We start from the raw sequence: 18,430 nt of genomic DNA on the forward strand, positions 1-18,430 counted from the left end.
CAAAAAAAAAAAAAAACTACAAATGGCTCCGATAAGATGTGTTGACCCTTCAGGGCCTCTGTACAGAAATAGAAACAGAACCCTGGTTCTGGTTAAAATCTGAGTTTATTTTGTGTTTTCCCTTTGAACCAACATCTCACACTCAGGAAATCAGAAGGCAGTGCTCGTTTCCATGGAGATATGGGTGGAGCCAATACAGGAGGCACTTGATTGATTAACATAACTTTGCACTGTAACTTTAAAACAGAGAGCTGTTCTGATTGGCTGACAGTGATGTACAACAAAAATACAAAAACAAAAAAAATCCCTGAGAGTACGGCAGCTAAGAAGGTCCAAACTGAGCTTAGGTCAGAACGGCTGCTTCTTGATGAACCTCGAGAACATGGCGAAGGCGGCAACAGGTTTATCTGATGGAACCATGTGACCAGAGCCCTGCAGGACCAAACAAACCAACCAATCAACTAATGGGCAACAAGAAACGAATGATATCTCAGCATTAATAATGATGATGAAGATGTACCTTTACAGTGAGGAAGGCAATGTTGTTAAACTCTTTGACAAAGCCTCCAATCTGACGACCATCTTCACCTTCATAGATCCACGGACGCCTCTGGACCTCCACCTAAGACACATACAGAGCTTAACACACCTGAGGACCTCATCAGACTAACCTCACCTCAACGATTGCAAGGACAGAGGAGGGGGAGTCCTGTTTGTTGTGCATGTTAATTATTGTTAAATGATGATTGTTACCTGTTGCTGCAGAGACTCCACAAACCACTCATCACCCATGAAGTTACAGGCCATGTCCACGTCCCCATTGTACACTAGGACCCGATACTTCTGCAGAAAGCACACCACACTACAGCTTAGACATGCCCACAGAACACCTGGAACCAGCCCGAGACCAGGTTTGGACTCCATCATGAATCAAGCATTCCACAGAAACCTTCCTGTTCATTCAGGAAGTTACAGGTGCTGCGGTGTGTTCACTGACCAGAGCTGAAAGCAGTTTCAGGTACTGCTTCCTGACATCCATATAGATCCGGCCATAGTTCAGGTTCACCTCAGAACTGCAACACCAGACAAGACAGGTTAGAGGCAGGACAAGTGGACATTTCCCTTAGAGACAGGGGAGGCCGTTACCTGCAGATTACCCAGTCCAGAGCGTCAGGGCTAATGTGGAGAGCTTTTCGGACGTATGGGTTGTTCAGGTAGAGGGAGGAGGGGGTGGAGTTGGTGCAGGGCGGGTCCAGACGGACGGACAGGTGCAGAGCTGCCAGACTTAGTAACTTCTGCAGTCAGATAAGCAGCAGGTGAGAAGCTGTGAAGACTTGAGGCAGCCTTAAATAGACAGCAGGCGAGATCATACACACCTGGTTCCACTCCTGAGTCCACTGGTGGTTGATAAAAATATTTCCCAGATCTCTAATCACCAACTGCCCATGCTCCACACTGATATCCCAGAACCCATCAATGAGTAACCAGGTTGAACATCAAGAACCAACCTACTGCAGGTGAGTTAAATCTGGTTCCACTTACGTGAATCTGTGAGGAACTCCACCTGCACAGGGAGCGTACAGGTTGTATATGTTGAGTCCTGAACTGTAGACGATCATCTGGACCTCCGACAGCTGCAGAGAAGCACAGAGAGAACACCTGGACTAAACATCCGAGACCCCCGTAACATCAGAAACACAGGTCAAGTATCGGGGCAGTCTGGTTCAGACTCACGCTTTCGCTACAGTTGGGGTTCTGGTTGTCATAGAAGTTGCACATCCCGCCACTGCAGCAGAACTTCTGAAGCTCCGCCCACAGCTGGCTGCCCAGCAGGCCGTGATAGTAGGCGAAGTACACCAGAGAGTTATCGTTCAGCTCGTAGCTCGACAGCCCGTTTCCCACGGCAACACCCTGCAGCATAGGTTATACAAAGCATCATGCAGAGGTCGGGTGGAATTACCTGCAGCAGAACAGGTCAGAAGATGAGCAGAACCTGCAGGTTCAGGGTGGAGTCCTCCATCACTCTCTCAGCAAGCGTTGGGATGTAGATCCCTCCATAACTTTCTCCGGTCAAGAAGAGCTCGTTGCTGCTGAACTCCGGGAACAGTCGGAAGAACTCCTTCAGAGCCAGGTAGTTGTTCATGGACACCTGAAGACACAGAACATCTGACACACCTGAGAACCAATCAGAAGCAGTGGTTGAGGCATGTTACTGACCTCTGTGTCGTTGGTGGCATATTTCTTATTGTCTGAGTACGAGAAACCAACGCCCACTGGAGACTCCAGGTACAACATGTTGGCAATCTGCAGGTGAGCAATGAACCAATCAGTTTTCAGGACAGTTAATGTGACCACACCCTCCAGTCACATGACCAACCTTGTTCCAGGAGTACTGGTTGTACTGCAGTGTCACGCCATCATCCTGGATCTGCAGAAAGCGTTGACATCAAACAGTGCACACTTATCACACAGATGAGGTGGGCGGAGTCAGAGGTTACCTACCAGGAAGGGTCCATGTTCAGTGAGGAGTCCATCCAATGAGCTGCAGCCAGGACCGCCGTTCAGCCACAGAACTACTGGGTCGGAGGAGGGTTTGTTCTGAGACTCCACAAACCTGAAAATTAGAACAGGTTTAGGTGAGGTGCCATCAGCAAGTGAGGTATAGGAGCTGAGCTTTAGCGCAGGTACTGACCAGTAGTGAAGGTGTTTCCCATCAGCCAGGTTCAGATATCCAGAGAACTGCCTGAAGCTCGGCTGTTTCTGGAGACCAGGAAGGAAGGTGATCTCATCTGCAACTGGAGCAGCACCGGCTCCCAGCAGGAATGCCAGGAAAAACCACAGGATCTGCATCTAAGGGAGAAACACCTACATTTGAGAACAGACAGGAAATGACATCATCTACACCCAAGGCTGGACAGGAAGCAGTGAGCGAGTTAGGGGATTTGGAAGCCAGTTAGAACCCAGACCAGTTTACTGAACTGGGTACCAGCAACATCAGACGCAGTGTGAGTCAGAGAGGTCTACTGAAGGTAGAGAGGAACCTCCCCCTGCTCTGATGGTACCTTGTTCCAAAATGGTGAGACCACCAATGAAAATAGTTGTTCCTAAGAAAAAAACTTGGTGGTCTAACGTGAGTTCAGAGTAATCTCCTTCTGTGGTTGTGTCACCTCGCTTTCTGATTGACTAGTCACATTCATCAGGCTGCGTGCTCGTTTGTCCTCGGGGAACATCCCACATGGTAGGATAGTGGGCTGGGCTGCTATAGCCAAACCTTTGGTCACTCATGCCAATGCCAAACGTCGGTTTCAATGGTGCAAGGAGCGCAAATCTTGGGCTGTGGACAATGTGAAACATGTATTGTTCTCTGATGAGTCCACCTTTACTGTTTTCCCCACATCCGGGAGAGTTACGGTGTGGAGAAACCCCAAAGAAGCGTACCACCCAGACTGTTGCATGCCCAGAGTGAAGCATGGGGGTGGATCAGTGATGGTTTGGGCTGCCATATCCTGGTATTCCCTTGGCCCAATACTTGTGCTAGATGGGCGCGTCCATGTGCATCCAATGGTTCAAACATTGTATCCTGAAGGCGGTGCCGTGTATCAGGATGACAATGCACCAATACACACAGCAAGACTGGTGAAAGATTGGTTTGATGAACATGAAAGTGAAGTTGAACATCTCCCATGGCCTGCACAGTCACCAGATCTAAATATTATTGAGCCACTTTGGGGTGTTTTGGAGGAGCGAGTCAGGAAACGTTTTCCTCCACCAGAATCACGTAGTGACCTGGTCACTATCCTGCAAGAAGAATGGCTTAAAATCCCTCTGACCACTGTGCAGGACTTGTATATGTCATTCCCAAGACAAATTGACGCTGTATTGGCTGCAAAAGGAGGCCCTACACCATACTAATAAATTATTGTGGTCTAAAACCAGGTGTTTCACTTTCATTGTCCAACCACTGTAGGTGTTTTGGTTATTTAAAGGTTGATCTGTTTCTAAATAAATACTTTAATATTCTATAACCTCAGTGTTGAGAAGTTGTGTTTGGAAATGAGGATCCTTGCTTGGAAGGTCTGCTGGAGAAACTGTTTCTATGTGTGAGCCCAAGGTCTTCACTGAGGAGCATCAGAGCCACCCGTCACTTTAAATTCACCAATTTTGTCCCCTTAACTGGGACCTGTGGGAGTAATGGGGTAACAGGTCCACAGTAACAACCAGTCTGGTTTCAGTAGAGTTCATTTCCAACAGTTTCCTCAGAAACATCAGCCTGCAGCTCAGATCTGTTGGAGATGACAGTCTGGACTGATGGTTCTGAGCTCAGATTAAACATGGCTGTTCATGGTTATAGTTTCCCTCTCTGGATCTGAACGTTGTCCGGGTCCACCTGCAGGAAGTAATCTCTCCATTAATTATTTACTGAGACACAGTGATGAAGACCTACAATCAGGCCCGTTTCAGTGTTGAAGAACCCACAACAGGTACAGATTCATCCCATCCCTGCAGCTGGTCCTCAAACATCATCAATGACCTGCTGATCCCAGACGGACCCGTTTGATTCAGCCACCAGGGGGCTCTGCAGGGCTGCAGCTGACCGGCCCTTCAGAGTTTCATCATGTGACAGGTTCGGTCCAGAATCACCCACCATTGATTCTTAGATGTGGTGATCTGCTTCAGCTGGGGGGACATTTTATTTAACTCTGAGACAAATACAGTGATATTGTCAGAACCGGAGCCACCAGAGCTTCTTTCTCAGAGGAGTGTAAGAACCCAAACAGAACCGGTCTTTCCAGCAGAACCCACAGCCTTCGGTCAGAAACATCAGATCATAAACAGAGAGAAACACCGAGTTTACCCAGAGACCCGGAAATAGCCTCAGACCCAGGAAGAACCGAGTCAGAACCAAGTCAGACTGATGGATAAGGTCGAGGACTAGGTCAGACCGGGTAAATACAGCTGGATCGAACCGGAACCAGAACCTTGGCACGACAAAAACTCACCTTACTGAGTCCACCTGTCCGCGCTCAGCAGTCCCTCCGATCAGTGCGGGTCATGTGACTACCGCCGGTCATGTGACACTGGTTGTCATGCAAACGTCACGTGTTTATTTGAAGCCTTCCTGGTTCTGAGCCAGAACAGGGTCAGCTGATCAAGGTCCAGTGCTCTTTGGTGCTGGACGACATTCCTGATGGGATTTAAATCTCTAAATGATCGATAAAACGATCAGATGTTCAGGCTCTGGAAACTGTTGTAAAAAGGGAGTTTTATTCTCTTTTCCTCCCTGTTCACCACCGGGTCCAATAAAACCAGCAAAGTATTTACCTTGTGAAATAATGAGAAATGGTTAAGTATAAAATCAAGATTTGATGCCAAAATGATCAGTGTACAGATTAAACATCTAAACAGATACAGAGTGACATTCACCTTCGGTACCGGGCCCTCTTCAGCCCATTTTAGGGATGAACCGAGAGGAGCAAATGAGTCCTGCTTTTATCTAAGCCTGTTCTTAAACCTCCTAAAGGTCATCCTCTAGTATCAGTTTATCTTTGACTATGTGTTGCATCTTATGTGAAATCAACAGTTCTGTTGTGTAAGATGTAGCAGATATATTATTTATATTTATATTATTTAATTAGGGCAGCAAAGAGGTGATTAGAAAATGCCACAGAATCATAAATCCATAATAAAACTTACTGTTAAACACAACTTTTCTGTCTCGATTAGGAATCAGAAGCGTCGAGATAAAACTAAAGTTGTTCTTTTACAAAAGTTGGTTGGAGAAAGGTCTTTGGTCTGATGCTTTAATCAAAAATACATATTAACATGTACTAGAAGTTTTAAAGGCAATACCTCCTCTATGATCCAGCTAAATAAAGGCATGATATATTCAGCAATTACTCCAACAGATCCTGAAACAGCAGGGTCAGGGTTTTTCTTTCATTGTCATGAATATTTTTGGAAAGGTTTTCAAAACTGGATCTTGTATAAGAAATCTATTCCACTTTTATAATTGAATGATAAAAGCTGCTCTTCTAAGCATGGATGAAATATCAAACTATTACAATAACACTTTAACCCTTCAGGTTACATTTTTTATTCATAAGTGCCGTTTCTTAAAATTCACCCCCTTTTCAACATTTTTTAAGTGAAATAATTTTATTTAAGAAAGTCCTGGTAAGAACAAAAAAGCCCAAACATTATACCAATATATTAATGATTTAAGAATTTCTTGTCCTCTTGTAATGGGGTTGATTTTTGTTTTTCGTTGATTTATACACAATTTTATTTTTATATTTTAATATTATATTAGTACTTTTTCTGCTCAGGCTATTGTATTAATACTTCACTTTATTTGGATGTGAAATGTGCCTTGTATAGGAATCATGAAAGTGTGCATAAATACACGCAAACCTTTGACCTGCCATAATAAACTACAGAGAACTAAACCTCCCTTAAATCCACTGAAATATGATTTCATTCAGTTATTTATTTCATGGAGCATCAAACCTGATGTTCCTTCATGAGTTTGAGATTTTATGGTTTAAACTGAATCACATTCAGCCTCAATAACGTAAAACACCTCAGAAAATGATGGAAACAACCTCAGTCGGATGGAAACTTCCTCTGTTTCTGTCACCTGTAGATGGAAATGCTCATCTCCCCATCGAATTTTCCAGAATTCAAAATCTGAATTTCAAGGAAGATAATAAATCTGCCTTAGAATTGCTGCAATATAAAAACACTGCTTTACATTCAAGCCATAAAGGATAAAGATGGAATAATAAAGTCAAAGACTTGGTTTCAGTGAATGTATCGTCACTTTAGGAGTCAAAATGATTTGCTAGGCAAGGATTCTGCCATAAAATCAGAATGTTGCTGGTATTAAATGTATTCACTGTAAAGCCCATCTCTACACATTCATGTTTATTCTTTGTCAGTGAAACTAAACTCCATCCAAATAATTAATGAAGTCACCTGACCTTTGACTCATTTGTTACCATGGAAACATTTCCAACAATCCAGACAAATTTAAACTGAGAAAACTTTATTAAAAAGTAAAAAACAAACATCTATACAACAGGTGAATGTGAGGGGGCGGAGCTTCTTCATGGCCTGGGAGGAGGTCTCATCCCAGGAGGGGGCGGCCCTAATAAAACAAAAGAGGTCACATGATCAGGTTATGATCAGTAATTGGTTAAACCAAGTTGCCAACTGATTAGCTGAACAGCTGACCTCTCATCCCAGGGGGCGGCGGCCTCATGCCTGGAGGAGGCATTCCCATCGGAGCGCCACGACCCGGACCGGGAGGCATTCCCATTGGAGGACCCATCGGGGGCCGCATGCCAGGAGGCGGGCCCATCATACCTGCAGGGGAGGAGCAACCAGAGCATCAGAGAGAGACTTTAACAGCCTAATCTACAGGAGAACCATAAAACATCAGGATTCATCAACAGGTACTGGTCTCAGGGTTCTTTACTATAGCAAAAAGGTTCTGAACAGTAGAACCAAACGTTCACACATCTTTGAGACATAAACTGAGCAGACACATTGTAGGTTCTGGTTGCAACATTTTGGGACTTCAGTTCCTCAGAACGGACCTAGACCCGCTATGGAAGGGAGTGGTGACCTAGTGGTTAGAGAGCAGGGTGTTTGCGTCCTGGAGAGGTTGCAAGTTCACCGCTTCGAAACACAGACTGTTACTCGGGGTCCTAGAGCAAGACCCTTGGTCCCTGCAAGCTGCTCCTTAAGGGATGTGTTAAATGCAGGTGGCAAATAAAAGGTGATTATTATTACTAACGAAACAAGTTTACAGACCCGCTTTAAACAGAACCTAGCTCACCTGGAGGGGGTGCAGCCCGGGCCATAGGGGGCAGGGCTCCTCGGCCAGGAGGGTACTGTGTAGGGGCCCCAGCAATGCTAGCTCCTGCTGCTGCCGCGGCAACAGTCCCTCTGCCCTGTGGTGTCATCACCTGAAACGCACAGAACTTATCAGTACCCAAACCCACCTCCGGACCTCTGCCAGCTGTGTCACCATGAATACCTGCTGGGAAGGCCCGCCCACTCCTCTGACCGGCCCTGCCAGTCCGGCAGGAGCCTGAGGCATCGGAGCTCCTGCAGGAACACCACGACCAGCTGCCCGACCCACACCCGGACCTCCGGCCACACCCGCCAGGGGAACCCGAGCAATCCCAGTCTAAAGAGAGATGTCACAGGTTAGAGGACACAGAGGTAAGAGAAATTTGACAGCCTGGAGGAAAAAAACAAAAACTCACGTCTTTGGGTGGCGGGCCCTCCACCGTCATGGAGACCAGGTTCTCCCCCCTCAATAGAACCAGACCCAGAACCCTCTTCTCCTCACGCTCCGGCTGTTTTGAGTTCTTTGGCCTGAGGAGGACAGAATCTGTCAGTACCCAGAATACATTGGGGCATTGGGGGACATACCTTCCAATGAAACTGAAGCCGTTACCATAGCAACAACCTGGCGCTTGTTAGGTTCCAGATTAGAGATCAAGACAAAGAAAGCACTGGCTCTCACCCAATCAGAGCCCTGAGAAAATTAGAGATTGTCTGGTTTACACTACGATTCATCTCATCACGTCTACACGACAACGTTTGAATTATCTCTGTTCACACAGCAACGGTAGACTTAAAGATGGTGTAATTCACTCGCCACACCACTAGTAGGCAGTATGTTCTCTGAAACTCCCCGTGCGCATGTGTACAAACACTCCCTGCCTAATGCTGCGCTCCACTAACCTCAGAGGTCGGAGTTTACGTCATCTCAGCGTTGTAGTGTTCCAGTTTCCTGCTTGTTTTTGTTCGTGTTGCTAGCAACTAACAAAACAACGACAATGAACACTGTTCTATGCAGCATTTCGTGCATATTAAAATGCGTTAAAACATCACGTTTCAAACACTGAGAAGTAGTACCTGGACGACGGACTAAAGGTTGCATACATAAAGAACTGGCAGCAAGAACATTTCACTACTACTGACGCGAGTAGCAACTGTCTTTAATGCGCAAGCCGAGTATGTTCCTACTGCCCCACCTTTCCGACTCCCAAGTCGACTTTTGGGGGCGTTGTAGTTGAAATTTCCTACTTGGAGGTCGGAAATTCAGACTTCCTACTACAAACTGAGCGCAACATAAAAAGCTGCCGCAACTAATAAAAGTACAAATGGCAGAAAATAAAGTGTTCTTATGGACAGAGGACAAGGTTCAGCTTAAGGTGACTGATTATAAAACCACCACGTTTCAACACGACATCAACTGGGGATCAGGCCAGTCAAAACATACAGATCTACAGGGGTTGGACAATGAAAGTGAAACACCTGTCATTTTAGTGTGGGAGGTTTCATGGCTAAACTGGACCAGCCTGGTAGCCAGTCTTCATTGATTGCACATTGTACCAGTAAGAGCAGAGTGTGAAGGTTCAATTAGCAGGGTAAGAGCACAGTTTTGCTCAAAATATTGAAATGCAGACAACATTATGGGTGACATACCAGAGTTCATAAGAGGACAAATTGTTGGTGCACGTCTTGCTGGGGCATCTGTGACCAAGACAGCAAGTCTTTGTGACGTATCAAGAGCCACGGAATCCATGGTAATGTCAGCATACCACCAAGAAGGACGAACCACATCCAACAGGATTAACTGTGGACGCAAGAGGAAGCTGTCTGAAAGGGATGTTCGGGTGCTAACCCGGATTGTATCCAAAAAACATAAAGCCACAGCTGCCCAAATCACGGCAGAATTAAATGTGCACCTCAACTCTCCTGTTTCTACCAGAACTGTCCGTCAGGAGCTCCACAGGGTCAATATACACGGCCGGGCTGCTATAGCCAAACCTTTGGTCACTCATGCCAATGCCAAACGTTGGTTTCAATGGTGCAAGGAGCGCAAATCTTGGGCTGTGGACAATGTGAAACATGTATTGTTCTCTGATGAGTCCACCTTTACTGTTTTCCCCACATCCAGGAAAGTTACGGTGTGGAGAAGCCCCAAAGAAGCGTACCACCCAGACTGTTGCATGCCCAGAGTGAAGCATGGGGGTGGATCAATGATGGTTTGGGCTGCCATATCATGGCATTCCCTTGGCCCAATACTTGTGCTAGATGCCAAGGACTACCGAACCATTCTTGAGGACCATGTGCATCCAATGGTTCAAACATTGTATCCTGAAGGTGGTGCCGTGTATCAGGATGACAATGCACCAATACACACAGCAAGACTGGTGAAAGATTGGTTTGATGAACATGAAAGTGAAGTTGAACATCTCCCATGACCTGCACAGTCACCAGATCTAAATATTATTGAGCCACTTTGGGGTGTTTTGGAGGAGCGAGTCAGGAAACGTTTTCCTCCACCAGTATCACGTAGTGACCTGGCCACTATCCTGCAAGAAGAATGGCTTAAAATCCCTCTGACCACTGTGCAGGACTTGTATATGTCATTCCCAAGACGAATTGATGCTGTATTGGCTGCAAAAGGAGGCCCTACACCATACTAATAAATTATTGTGGTCTAAAACCAGGTGTTTCACTTTCATTGTCCAACACCTGTACGTACACAATAATTAGTTGCCGTAACAAACGGGCCAGGAGATGTTCAAACTGAAAGAAGTCCACAGGCGGACCGTGGACTCTGGGCACCGTGGAGGACAAGGATGTGTCCTAGGAAACCACCCCTCTGGTCTCACAGAGTTCCTCTCCACAGTTAGTGTGTGAATCACACCTGGAGTCTACTTGTCAGACTTCTATTATGGTGCCTTTGTTTTAAATCACAAAGCTGTCATTTTAACTGTAAACAGTAAAAAGCTGAAGTTGATGCCATAAAGCCTGTTAGATGAAATATGACCAGTGATGGTTTGTTAAGCCGATTATAATCTGTTGACTTCTGTTTCTCATGAGCAACAACTGAACAGTGTCACACGTCTCTGACCAACTCCAGTATCAGTCTGTGGTTTACTTAGGGCCCCTAGACAAGCTAGAAACAGCCCTGCCCATATGTGCTTTTGCTTGGCCCCTCCTTGGCATCAGTAACCACAGACGCCACAGACCGAAAAATATTCTGATTACTGAAGACATCGAACAGAAAAGAACGGAGGACCCTCTGGAGAAGTCAGACAGTAGAAACCACAGCAACAATTCCCTCACACTGCCTCATCCCATACCCATGTTTACAGACAGAGTTCATGATCAAGACATGAAGCATTTGTGAAGTGTGGTTATGATTTTATTCCTTTAACTGGCCCAGTGGTAGTGGAATATGCTGTAGGGATCAGGGGAACAGCGCTAGGCTGGTTTAAATCTTATCTGTCTGACAGATTCCAGTTTGTTCATGTAAATAATAAATCATCTTTAAACTCCAGGGTTAATTGTGGAGTACCACAGGGTTCAGTACTTGGGCCAATTCTCTTTACTATATATATGCTTCCAATAGGTCAAATTATCAGGCAGCATAGGATAAATGTTCACTGTTATGCTGATGATACTCAGCTTTACTTATCCATAAATCCTGATGAACCCAACCAGTTAGACTCTCCAATTTTGCATTATTTGCTGTTATTTCAGTTTTTAACTTTGTTCTCTCTTTTCTCTTCCTAGAAGCTACACCTGGCCTGGCTCTGTGTCTACCTGTGACACCTTTCTGGAGAGGGGAATCGTCCGAGCTTCTGCTGGCAACAACTTAATTCTCACCCTCTACAGATGATCCACATGACCCTGTCTTTCAGTGTTTAATCCTTTCTCTCTCCTAGACATGGCTACTGACTGAGCTTCTACTGTGACTAACTCTATGTGCTCTCTTTCAGACTCTAACCTTGAAAACTGGATCAGAGTTTATCTGTTCTTTCTTTCTAGATGAAACGACTAAAGGAGCTACATCCATTAACATTTACTTTTCCTTCCCATAGAAAGTACTCCTGGATCAGTGCTTCTTTGTTCTCTTTGTGTCTCTGCTCTGTTCTCCCAAACCCCCAGTCGGTCGTGGCAGATGGCCGCTCACACTGAGCCTGGTTCTGGTTCTGCTGGAGGTTTCTTCCTGTTAAAAGGGAGTTTTTCCTCTCCACTGTCGCTACATGCATGCTCAGTATGAGGGATTGCTGCAAAGTCAACGCTATTGACTGTCCACTGTCTCTACATGCTCATCCAGGAGGAGTGAATGCTGCAAGTCACTGACTGGATGCAATCTGCTGGGTTTCCTTAGATAGAAAAACTTTTTATCCAATTTGAATAAATAACTGAATCTGACTGAACTGTTCAATGATTACGATTAATTAGAATGTATGAACCTGACTGTTGTGAAGAACCTTGAGACGACATGTGTTGTGAATTGGCGTTATATAAATAAACTGAACTGAAAATAGTTAGTCTCTCCTCTAATATAATAAATAGTTGTGTTTATTTAATACAAACCAACAATCACAAAATTCCAGATGCTAACATCTGTACAGAATAATCAGTTGAACACAAACCAATGTTCCTAAAACTTGTTTCTGAAATCAGTTAACCCACTAGGGCAACCCGTGTATAATCCGTGTACGCTTCATGTTTTGGTCTTCCGTTTCAAAATAATACAAGAAACAAAAAACAATCAGGCGTTTTTTTATTTTTAAATTAAATTTGAAAAAACAATTCCAAAAATATATATTTTAATATATTATTTTTGTAATTGTTTAAAAGAACGACATGTTTTATGTTTTGCTAGTTCAGCATTTAGGACGTTTCTGCAGAGCCAGGTACTGGCGAACCCTGCATTGATTACAGAACCTGGGCCAGATTCTGTTCCGCTGGACACCCATGGTGCTACACCATGGGGGCTGCATGTACTTCAGGTTCAGGTATGCTGCCATCGCCTCCCACCTTGAGACTATGCGCACAGCGATGATACGTCACAGGTCGCTTACCTGAAAGCCCTCTGATGGACTTGTCCTCACTGTGGCAGTTTCTTTCGTTGAAGGTTAAGTTAAGTCTTGTTTAATGTATTTTGTCTTATTTTCCTAAAGTTTTTGTATTACTTCTTGTTTTAGGTTTAAATGACAGTGAGCTTGTAGCATATTTGTAAATGACTAGTTTGACGTCTATCGTTATTATGATGGAAAAAACGAATTGCTCCAATTGTTTAGCTTCAACAACGTGAATCACGTACAACACTATTTTGTGCTTATAATTACACAACATTTCTGTAAGTTTGAGTTTTGATTATTCTGTATTTGTCACTCAATCATTGCAGGTGTGGTGTGACCTGTGCGGTCAGTGGGCACATTTTGACTGTATATATATATATATATATATATATATATATAATAAAGACTGTCACATAACTTACTGTTTGCAGGGATAACCTGTATTTGTCCATTTCATATATTTGCAATAAAAGCTCATCTAAAACCGTTTCATTCTTCGTCAGGTTGGATATTCTCATGAAGGGTTTGGTGCATCAACACATATTAAACAGGATGGAAATTCTGGTGGTTTTAGAAACGTTTGCTGGTCCTCAAAGACTACAGTTTGACACCAGAGATCATCATCATGAGCTCAGAGAACATCCAACTGTCCAGCCTTCTGCAAGTTCCAATTCATCAGGTTCCGATCCAGATCAACTGGATAATCTGACACCTCAAAACAACCAGAACACGTTTTAACCTGTAGCTGTACAGTGGCTCCCCCTGCTGGATAGAATCTGACCTTTGATCATTTAGAGCAACCCGGTTTAAAACCGTCAGATGATCAAAATACTAACATGAGCGCACAGATCCAGAGTCAGAACCATGGGTCCATTTATCAAGTTCAGAACCAGCTTCATAAGAACACTGAAGATGGATCTTCACTGTCTGGTCCCAGATCTCTCTAACAGGAGAGAGCACCGTGCTTACTGGGAACCATGAAGATCATCAGAACATCTGCAGGACCTATAAAGTTCAGAGATGTTCTAAAGCCTCAGGAACCATCTGAGGTCAAAGCTGTAGCTCAAAGTCACTGAACCATCTGATTATCTTCTGAGATAATCATATTCAAGTATAATCTATCAGAACTGGGTCATAGAAATAAAAGATTTTCCATTCTGGATTTAATCAAAGCTCAACTAGATTTGTTCCAATAAAAACCCGGGCCTGGTTTTTCTGTAGCAAATCAGGATGGAAACTGAGTACCGTCCGCCTGGTGGACAGACAACCACGGGGAGAGGAGATTGGACCTACTTGATCTTCCGGAACTCGTCGCAGTCACACAGGATCAGGTTCATGTGCTTGTCAAAGGCCTTGAAGGTGCCGATGAAGACGCGACCGTCCTGCAGGATGCACCTCATCCTGAAGTCGATGTGCTGCAGCATCTTGCTGCTCTTCCCCACCGTCTGGCAACGAATCAGAGACAACAGTCAGCATGACATCATTGTTACATCACAGCAGTTTACCTGGACAGGTGATATTACTTTGCAGCTCAGAGGCCTCAGCACAAAGGAACGGATGGGATCTTCTGTTCATTCTTTCCACTGAACTCTGTCAGGTTTTAGACACATCCACCTCCTCCTAACTGTGTCAGAACTTGTTTTATTTGTAAGCCGAATTTCATTTTACCGGGCTCTGATCCAATCAAACCAGACCCAGCAAGACTCCGAACCACGGAGTGTTTAAAGTGGCTCAACGTTCTCATTGCTGATCCAGAACCTTCTCATGAAATGTTCAGTTTAAAAATCTATTCAGACTCCTACCAAAGCTTCCTGAACCTGAGAATCTGTTGCCGAACTGGGTCAGAATTCTGAGTGTTGCTCTCAGAGACCAAACTGTGGGCAAAGACAGGCCTGTACCAATTCTCTCAGTGAGACTTCTGTCCGGATTCTGGTTCCGTTGTTCTAGTTTCGCATACTCTGGCACCAGATCCCTTTGCGTCTCTAACATTTGTCGGCCTGAAACGATTGGAATACGGCCCGTTTGATTTACTGGACTCACATTTGATTAGCATTAAACCGTCTTCCCCTTCGCCCTCAGACCGAACCGGATTCTCTGACACCGAAGTGCCAGCAACACCCCGAGGTTTTTCAGTACCAACGGTGGCCCGGTACAGACCGAATCGCAGATAGTAGTAGAAGACCCCAGATGTAATCCGGTTCATTACTCCGAACAAGTTATTGATTATATAGATCAGTTCCCGGACCATTTGGACCTCTCCTGCAACGTCCCGCCAACGTCTTCTTGAACATCCGCCATATTTAAATCAAAACGTTAAAAACTAAAAATTCTAACCAATTTGGAAAGATCCGGATCTCATAGATCCGATCCGGGAAGACTCACCATGACTGTGGTTCTGATGGCACCGATTCGAGGAGGATTACTCGAACCAACTATAAAAACACAGACCACAGGAGCCACCCGGTCTTTATTACAAAGGACCGGAAGTAACGTCACAAACCGGAAGAGCTTCCGACTGGAAACACGATCAGGAGTTCCTACTTCATTTTCTTCTTTTTTATATTGGTTGGCAAACAACTTTTATGTTCACTGCCGCCACCTTCTGGAGTATGGATCAGGAACTATCGCACCATCTTTTTGATTCTTAAAATTTCTGTTTCTTTCAAAAAAATATCAACCAAAGCTATATTCTCTGATTTTCTTTGAAGTAATTCCATTATTCCTGTTTTTGTGAAGATTTCCGACTGATACTTCTGATCAGAAGTTACTACAGGACAAAATTAAATCCATCCGAACTCGAGTGAGGCCTCTGTGGTCAAAAATTAACACACTTGATTAATAAAGTAAACTGTTTCAGAAACACATAATATCAAATCAATGTCCTGCAGCCAAATTACAGAAAGGTCGTGGGAGGGTGGGGGAGGGAGTTGGTGCTCATCTCCAGCGGTCAAGTTGCCAGTCCTACTCAATTCACTTTTCTTCAGTTGTATAAATAATTATATTTGTTATTTTAATGATCTGATCACTCATGCAATCCTGTAAAAGTAGGTTAGTAATGTTGCAGTTGGTTACCATGAAGATAATTCCTATTTTATTTAGAAATCTGGTCATTTAAAAAGAAAATATGGTTATTTCTTTTCTCTGTACACTGGCTTGTTGTGTGGGTTTAAATTTACTGTAAAAAGCAACATCAGAACTGATTTTCAGAGAGTTTTGAAGCTCGGTTCCTCCTGCTGGTTTTTCTGTTGAGCAAAATCACCTTTTAAAAATTATGTGTAACTCTAGAGATTATTAATTATTACTGTGAATAAATTACATGTTTGGTCCAATGACTTGTTGAGGACTTGAAATCGTCTCCACCTCTCTGTTTTATTGCTGGGTTACAGCTAGCATCCAGCTGGATCATCAGCCATGGGACCTCTGGACGATGGAGAGTGGCTTAGGTGATCCTGAGCTATCTCTGTAGTTATGGTGCTATGGGTATCGGCTGCAGGAGGATTTTTCCTCACTATGCTATTTTCTCCTACTACTTTCCATAACCTCATTATCTGCAGTCATTGCTGCCATTAATTTAATTAGTTAATTAAATTAATTTAATCTTTTTTCATTCCATAGATTTTACTTCTGGCTCAGAGCTTATCTGTTTAGCTGTGCGTCTCTGAGATTATTTACTAAAATAGTAAAAACTTAAAATAAAAATAGTACTCCTGGCCGAATGCATCTATCTGCGTCTGTTGTCTTCTCAGACTGCAGTTGATAGGTCATACTGAGCCTGGTTCTTGTTTGGGTTCTCCTGTAAAAGGGAGTTTTTTCTCTTCACCTCTGTGTGTAACTGACCTGAATATGATTGTCTGAACTGCACAGATCAGAACCAGGTTTGGAACAAACTGGATCCTATAGAACTATCTATGAGTTGGACTAGTTTTTGAAGTGCTTTGAGATGACATCATTCGTGGTTTAGTTCAACATCACCATCCTCATTGTCCTGTTGATCGCGCTCTCTGTCCTCCCATTCTCCAGCTTCTGGACAGTTGTCATGGTAACCGGGTTCCCGCCGCCGGTCGCGCGCTGCGCTGAGTCGTCGGGATGGTGAGTCACCACGAACAGCGGTACCAGCCGTGACCGACACTGGAACCAGAACACCGAACCACTGGCACCGAAAGCGAGCCCACTGAGGTTCTGCCGGCCGCTGTCAGACTAATCACAGCCAGGATCCGCAGTGACGTCACACACAGGGGCTGTCGCGTTGACATTTATCAGGACACACTGTTGCTGCGCGTGAGGACACAGCTGCATCCAGTTGAGCCACGACCGGTTCCGCCAGACCCAGCTGCTGGCTTTCCTTTCAGGCTACAGGATCACAGAGACCGAAGCTGTTGATGCTGAAGGCCAACATGTTGCTGCAACCACAGGAAGCCTGTAGCAACCGAAGCAAGCTGAGCAACTGAATCCCACATGAAGAACCTCCAGAGACTGCATCATCTTCATCATCTCCACGGCCCAGCAGGTGAGCTGTTACATCAGTCTCTAAAATGAATCTGCATGCAGACACAATCATTAACAGTAAATAGGCTGCAGCGTGAGGATGCATCCCAGTAATCCCAGATGTTCTTCACCCTCCTGATTAATAATCATGTTTTTAGATATATTCAACCTGTACAAGCTTTAAGCTTTTGGTCAACAAAGCTGCTCTTTTAGTTCAATTACAGACTTATATCCAATCTAGACAGTAATGACCTGTTTGAAGAGTTTCAGTCAGGTTTCAGAGCTCATCATAGCACTGAAACAGCTCTGCTGAAAGTCACTAATGATATTCTTATGGCCTCAGATAATGGACTTGTGTCTGTTCTGGTTCTGTTAGATCTCAGTGCTGCATTTGATCCAGTTGACCATAATATTCTCTTAGAAAGGCTGGAATATGCTGTAGGGATCAGGGGAACAGCACTAGGCTGGTTTAAATCTTATCTGTCTGACAGATTCCAGTTTGTTCATGTAAATGATAAATCATCTTTAAACTCCAGGGTTAATTGTGGAGTACCACAGGGTTCAGTACTTGGGCCATTTCTCTTTATTGCATACATATACAATAAATTAGAATCAGAATCAGCTTTATTGCCACGTTTGTACAGACAAACAAGGAATTTGACTCTGGTACACTTTGCTCTCACTGAGGATTTTTTTGTATATATAACAGTGGAACTATGTTCTCAAGTAACAATAACTTTGCAGCAGGTATTATACTTACTTTTCATTAAGCCCACATTTCTGAATTAAAATGTTTTGTATTGGTCTGATGTAATATTCTAATGTTTTCATTGGCCAGAAGCAGAAAATTATCATAATTAACAGAAATAAAGGCTTGAAAACATCATTCTGTGTCAAATTAATCTATATATTGAGATGAAATTTCTGGAATAAATGGACTTTTCAATAATATTCTCATTTATTATATATGTTGGGAAAAAGTTTCCCTTAAAAAACCTTTATCACTTAAACTGTTAGAAACACACAACCCAATTTTA

At 44.0% G+C, this 18,430-nt stretch overlaps 3 protein-coding genes across 9 annotated transcripts in view; 1 reads left to right on the forward strand and 2 right to left on the reverse strand.

Annotated features, from left to right (window-relative positions):
* Window positions 1–86: 86 nt before the first annotated feature.
* On the reverse strand, window positions 87–5,108 carry ctsa (cathepsin A). Its single transcript, XM_047347227.1, has 14 exons — window positions 5,001–5,108; window positions 2,693–2,850; window positions 2,503–2,614; window positions 2,378–2,428; window positions 2,218–2,304; window positions 1,994–2,149; window positions 1,735–1,911; window positions 1,543–1,634; window positions 1,377–1,455; window positions 1,147–1,295; window positions 998–1,073; window positions 754–843; window positions 521–622; window positions 87–432 (listed from the first exon to the last, which is right to left on the reverse strand). Exons 2-14 carry the CDS (start codon window positions 2,848–2,850, stop codon window positions 349–351), a joined length of 1,413 nt encoding a protein of 470 aa, XP_047203183.1. The 5' UTR covers window positions 5,001–5,108; the 3' UTR covers window positions 87–348.
* A 1,920-nt stretch (window positions 5,109–7,028) lies between these two features.
* snrpb (small nuclear ribonucleoprotein polypeptides B and B1) lies at window positions 7,029–15,446 on the reverse strand. The gene is made up of 7 exons (XM_047347235.1): window positions 15,291–15,446; window positions 14,202–14,353; window positions 8,274–8,385; window positions 8,042–8,194; window positions 7,841–7,970; window positions 7,234–7,365; window positions 7,029–7,147 (listed from the first exon to the last, which is right to left on the reverse strand). The coding sequence occupies exons 1-7, from the start codon at window positions 15,291–15,293 to the stop codon at window positions 7,107–7,109; spliced, it is 723 nt and encodes a 240-aa protein (XP_047203191.1). The 5' UTR covers window positions 15,294–15,446; the 3' UTR covers window positions 7,029–7,106.
* The window catches only part of LOC124856608 (E3 ubiquitin-protein ligase RNF182), a 29,675-nt gene continuing 18,573 nt past the window's right edge, over window positions 7,329–18,430 (forward strand). For 6 of the 7 annotated variants that reach the window (XM_047347233.1, XM_047347234.1, XM_047347228.1 and 3 more), the window contains exon 1: window positions 16,752–17,415. The gene's annotated coding sequence lies outside the window, so the exon portion shown is untranslated. Of the gene's footprint in view, window positions 7,455–16,751; window positions 17,416–18,430 lie in introns of those variants that run through there. The other variant, XM_047347229.1, reaches the window with a different exon arrangement.

This window comes from Girardinichthys multiradiatus, chromosome 20 (assembly GCF_021462225.1).
Source record: "Girardinichthys multiradiatus isolate DD_20200921_A chromosome 20, DD_fGirMul_XY1, whole genome shotgun sequence".
NCBI classification, from domain to species: domain Eukaryota; kingdom Metazoa; phylum Chordata; class Actinopteri; order Cyprinodontiformes; family Goodeidae; genus Girardinichthys; species Girardinichthys multiradiatus.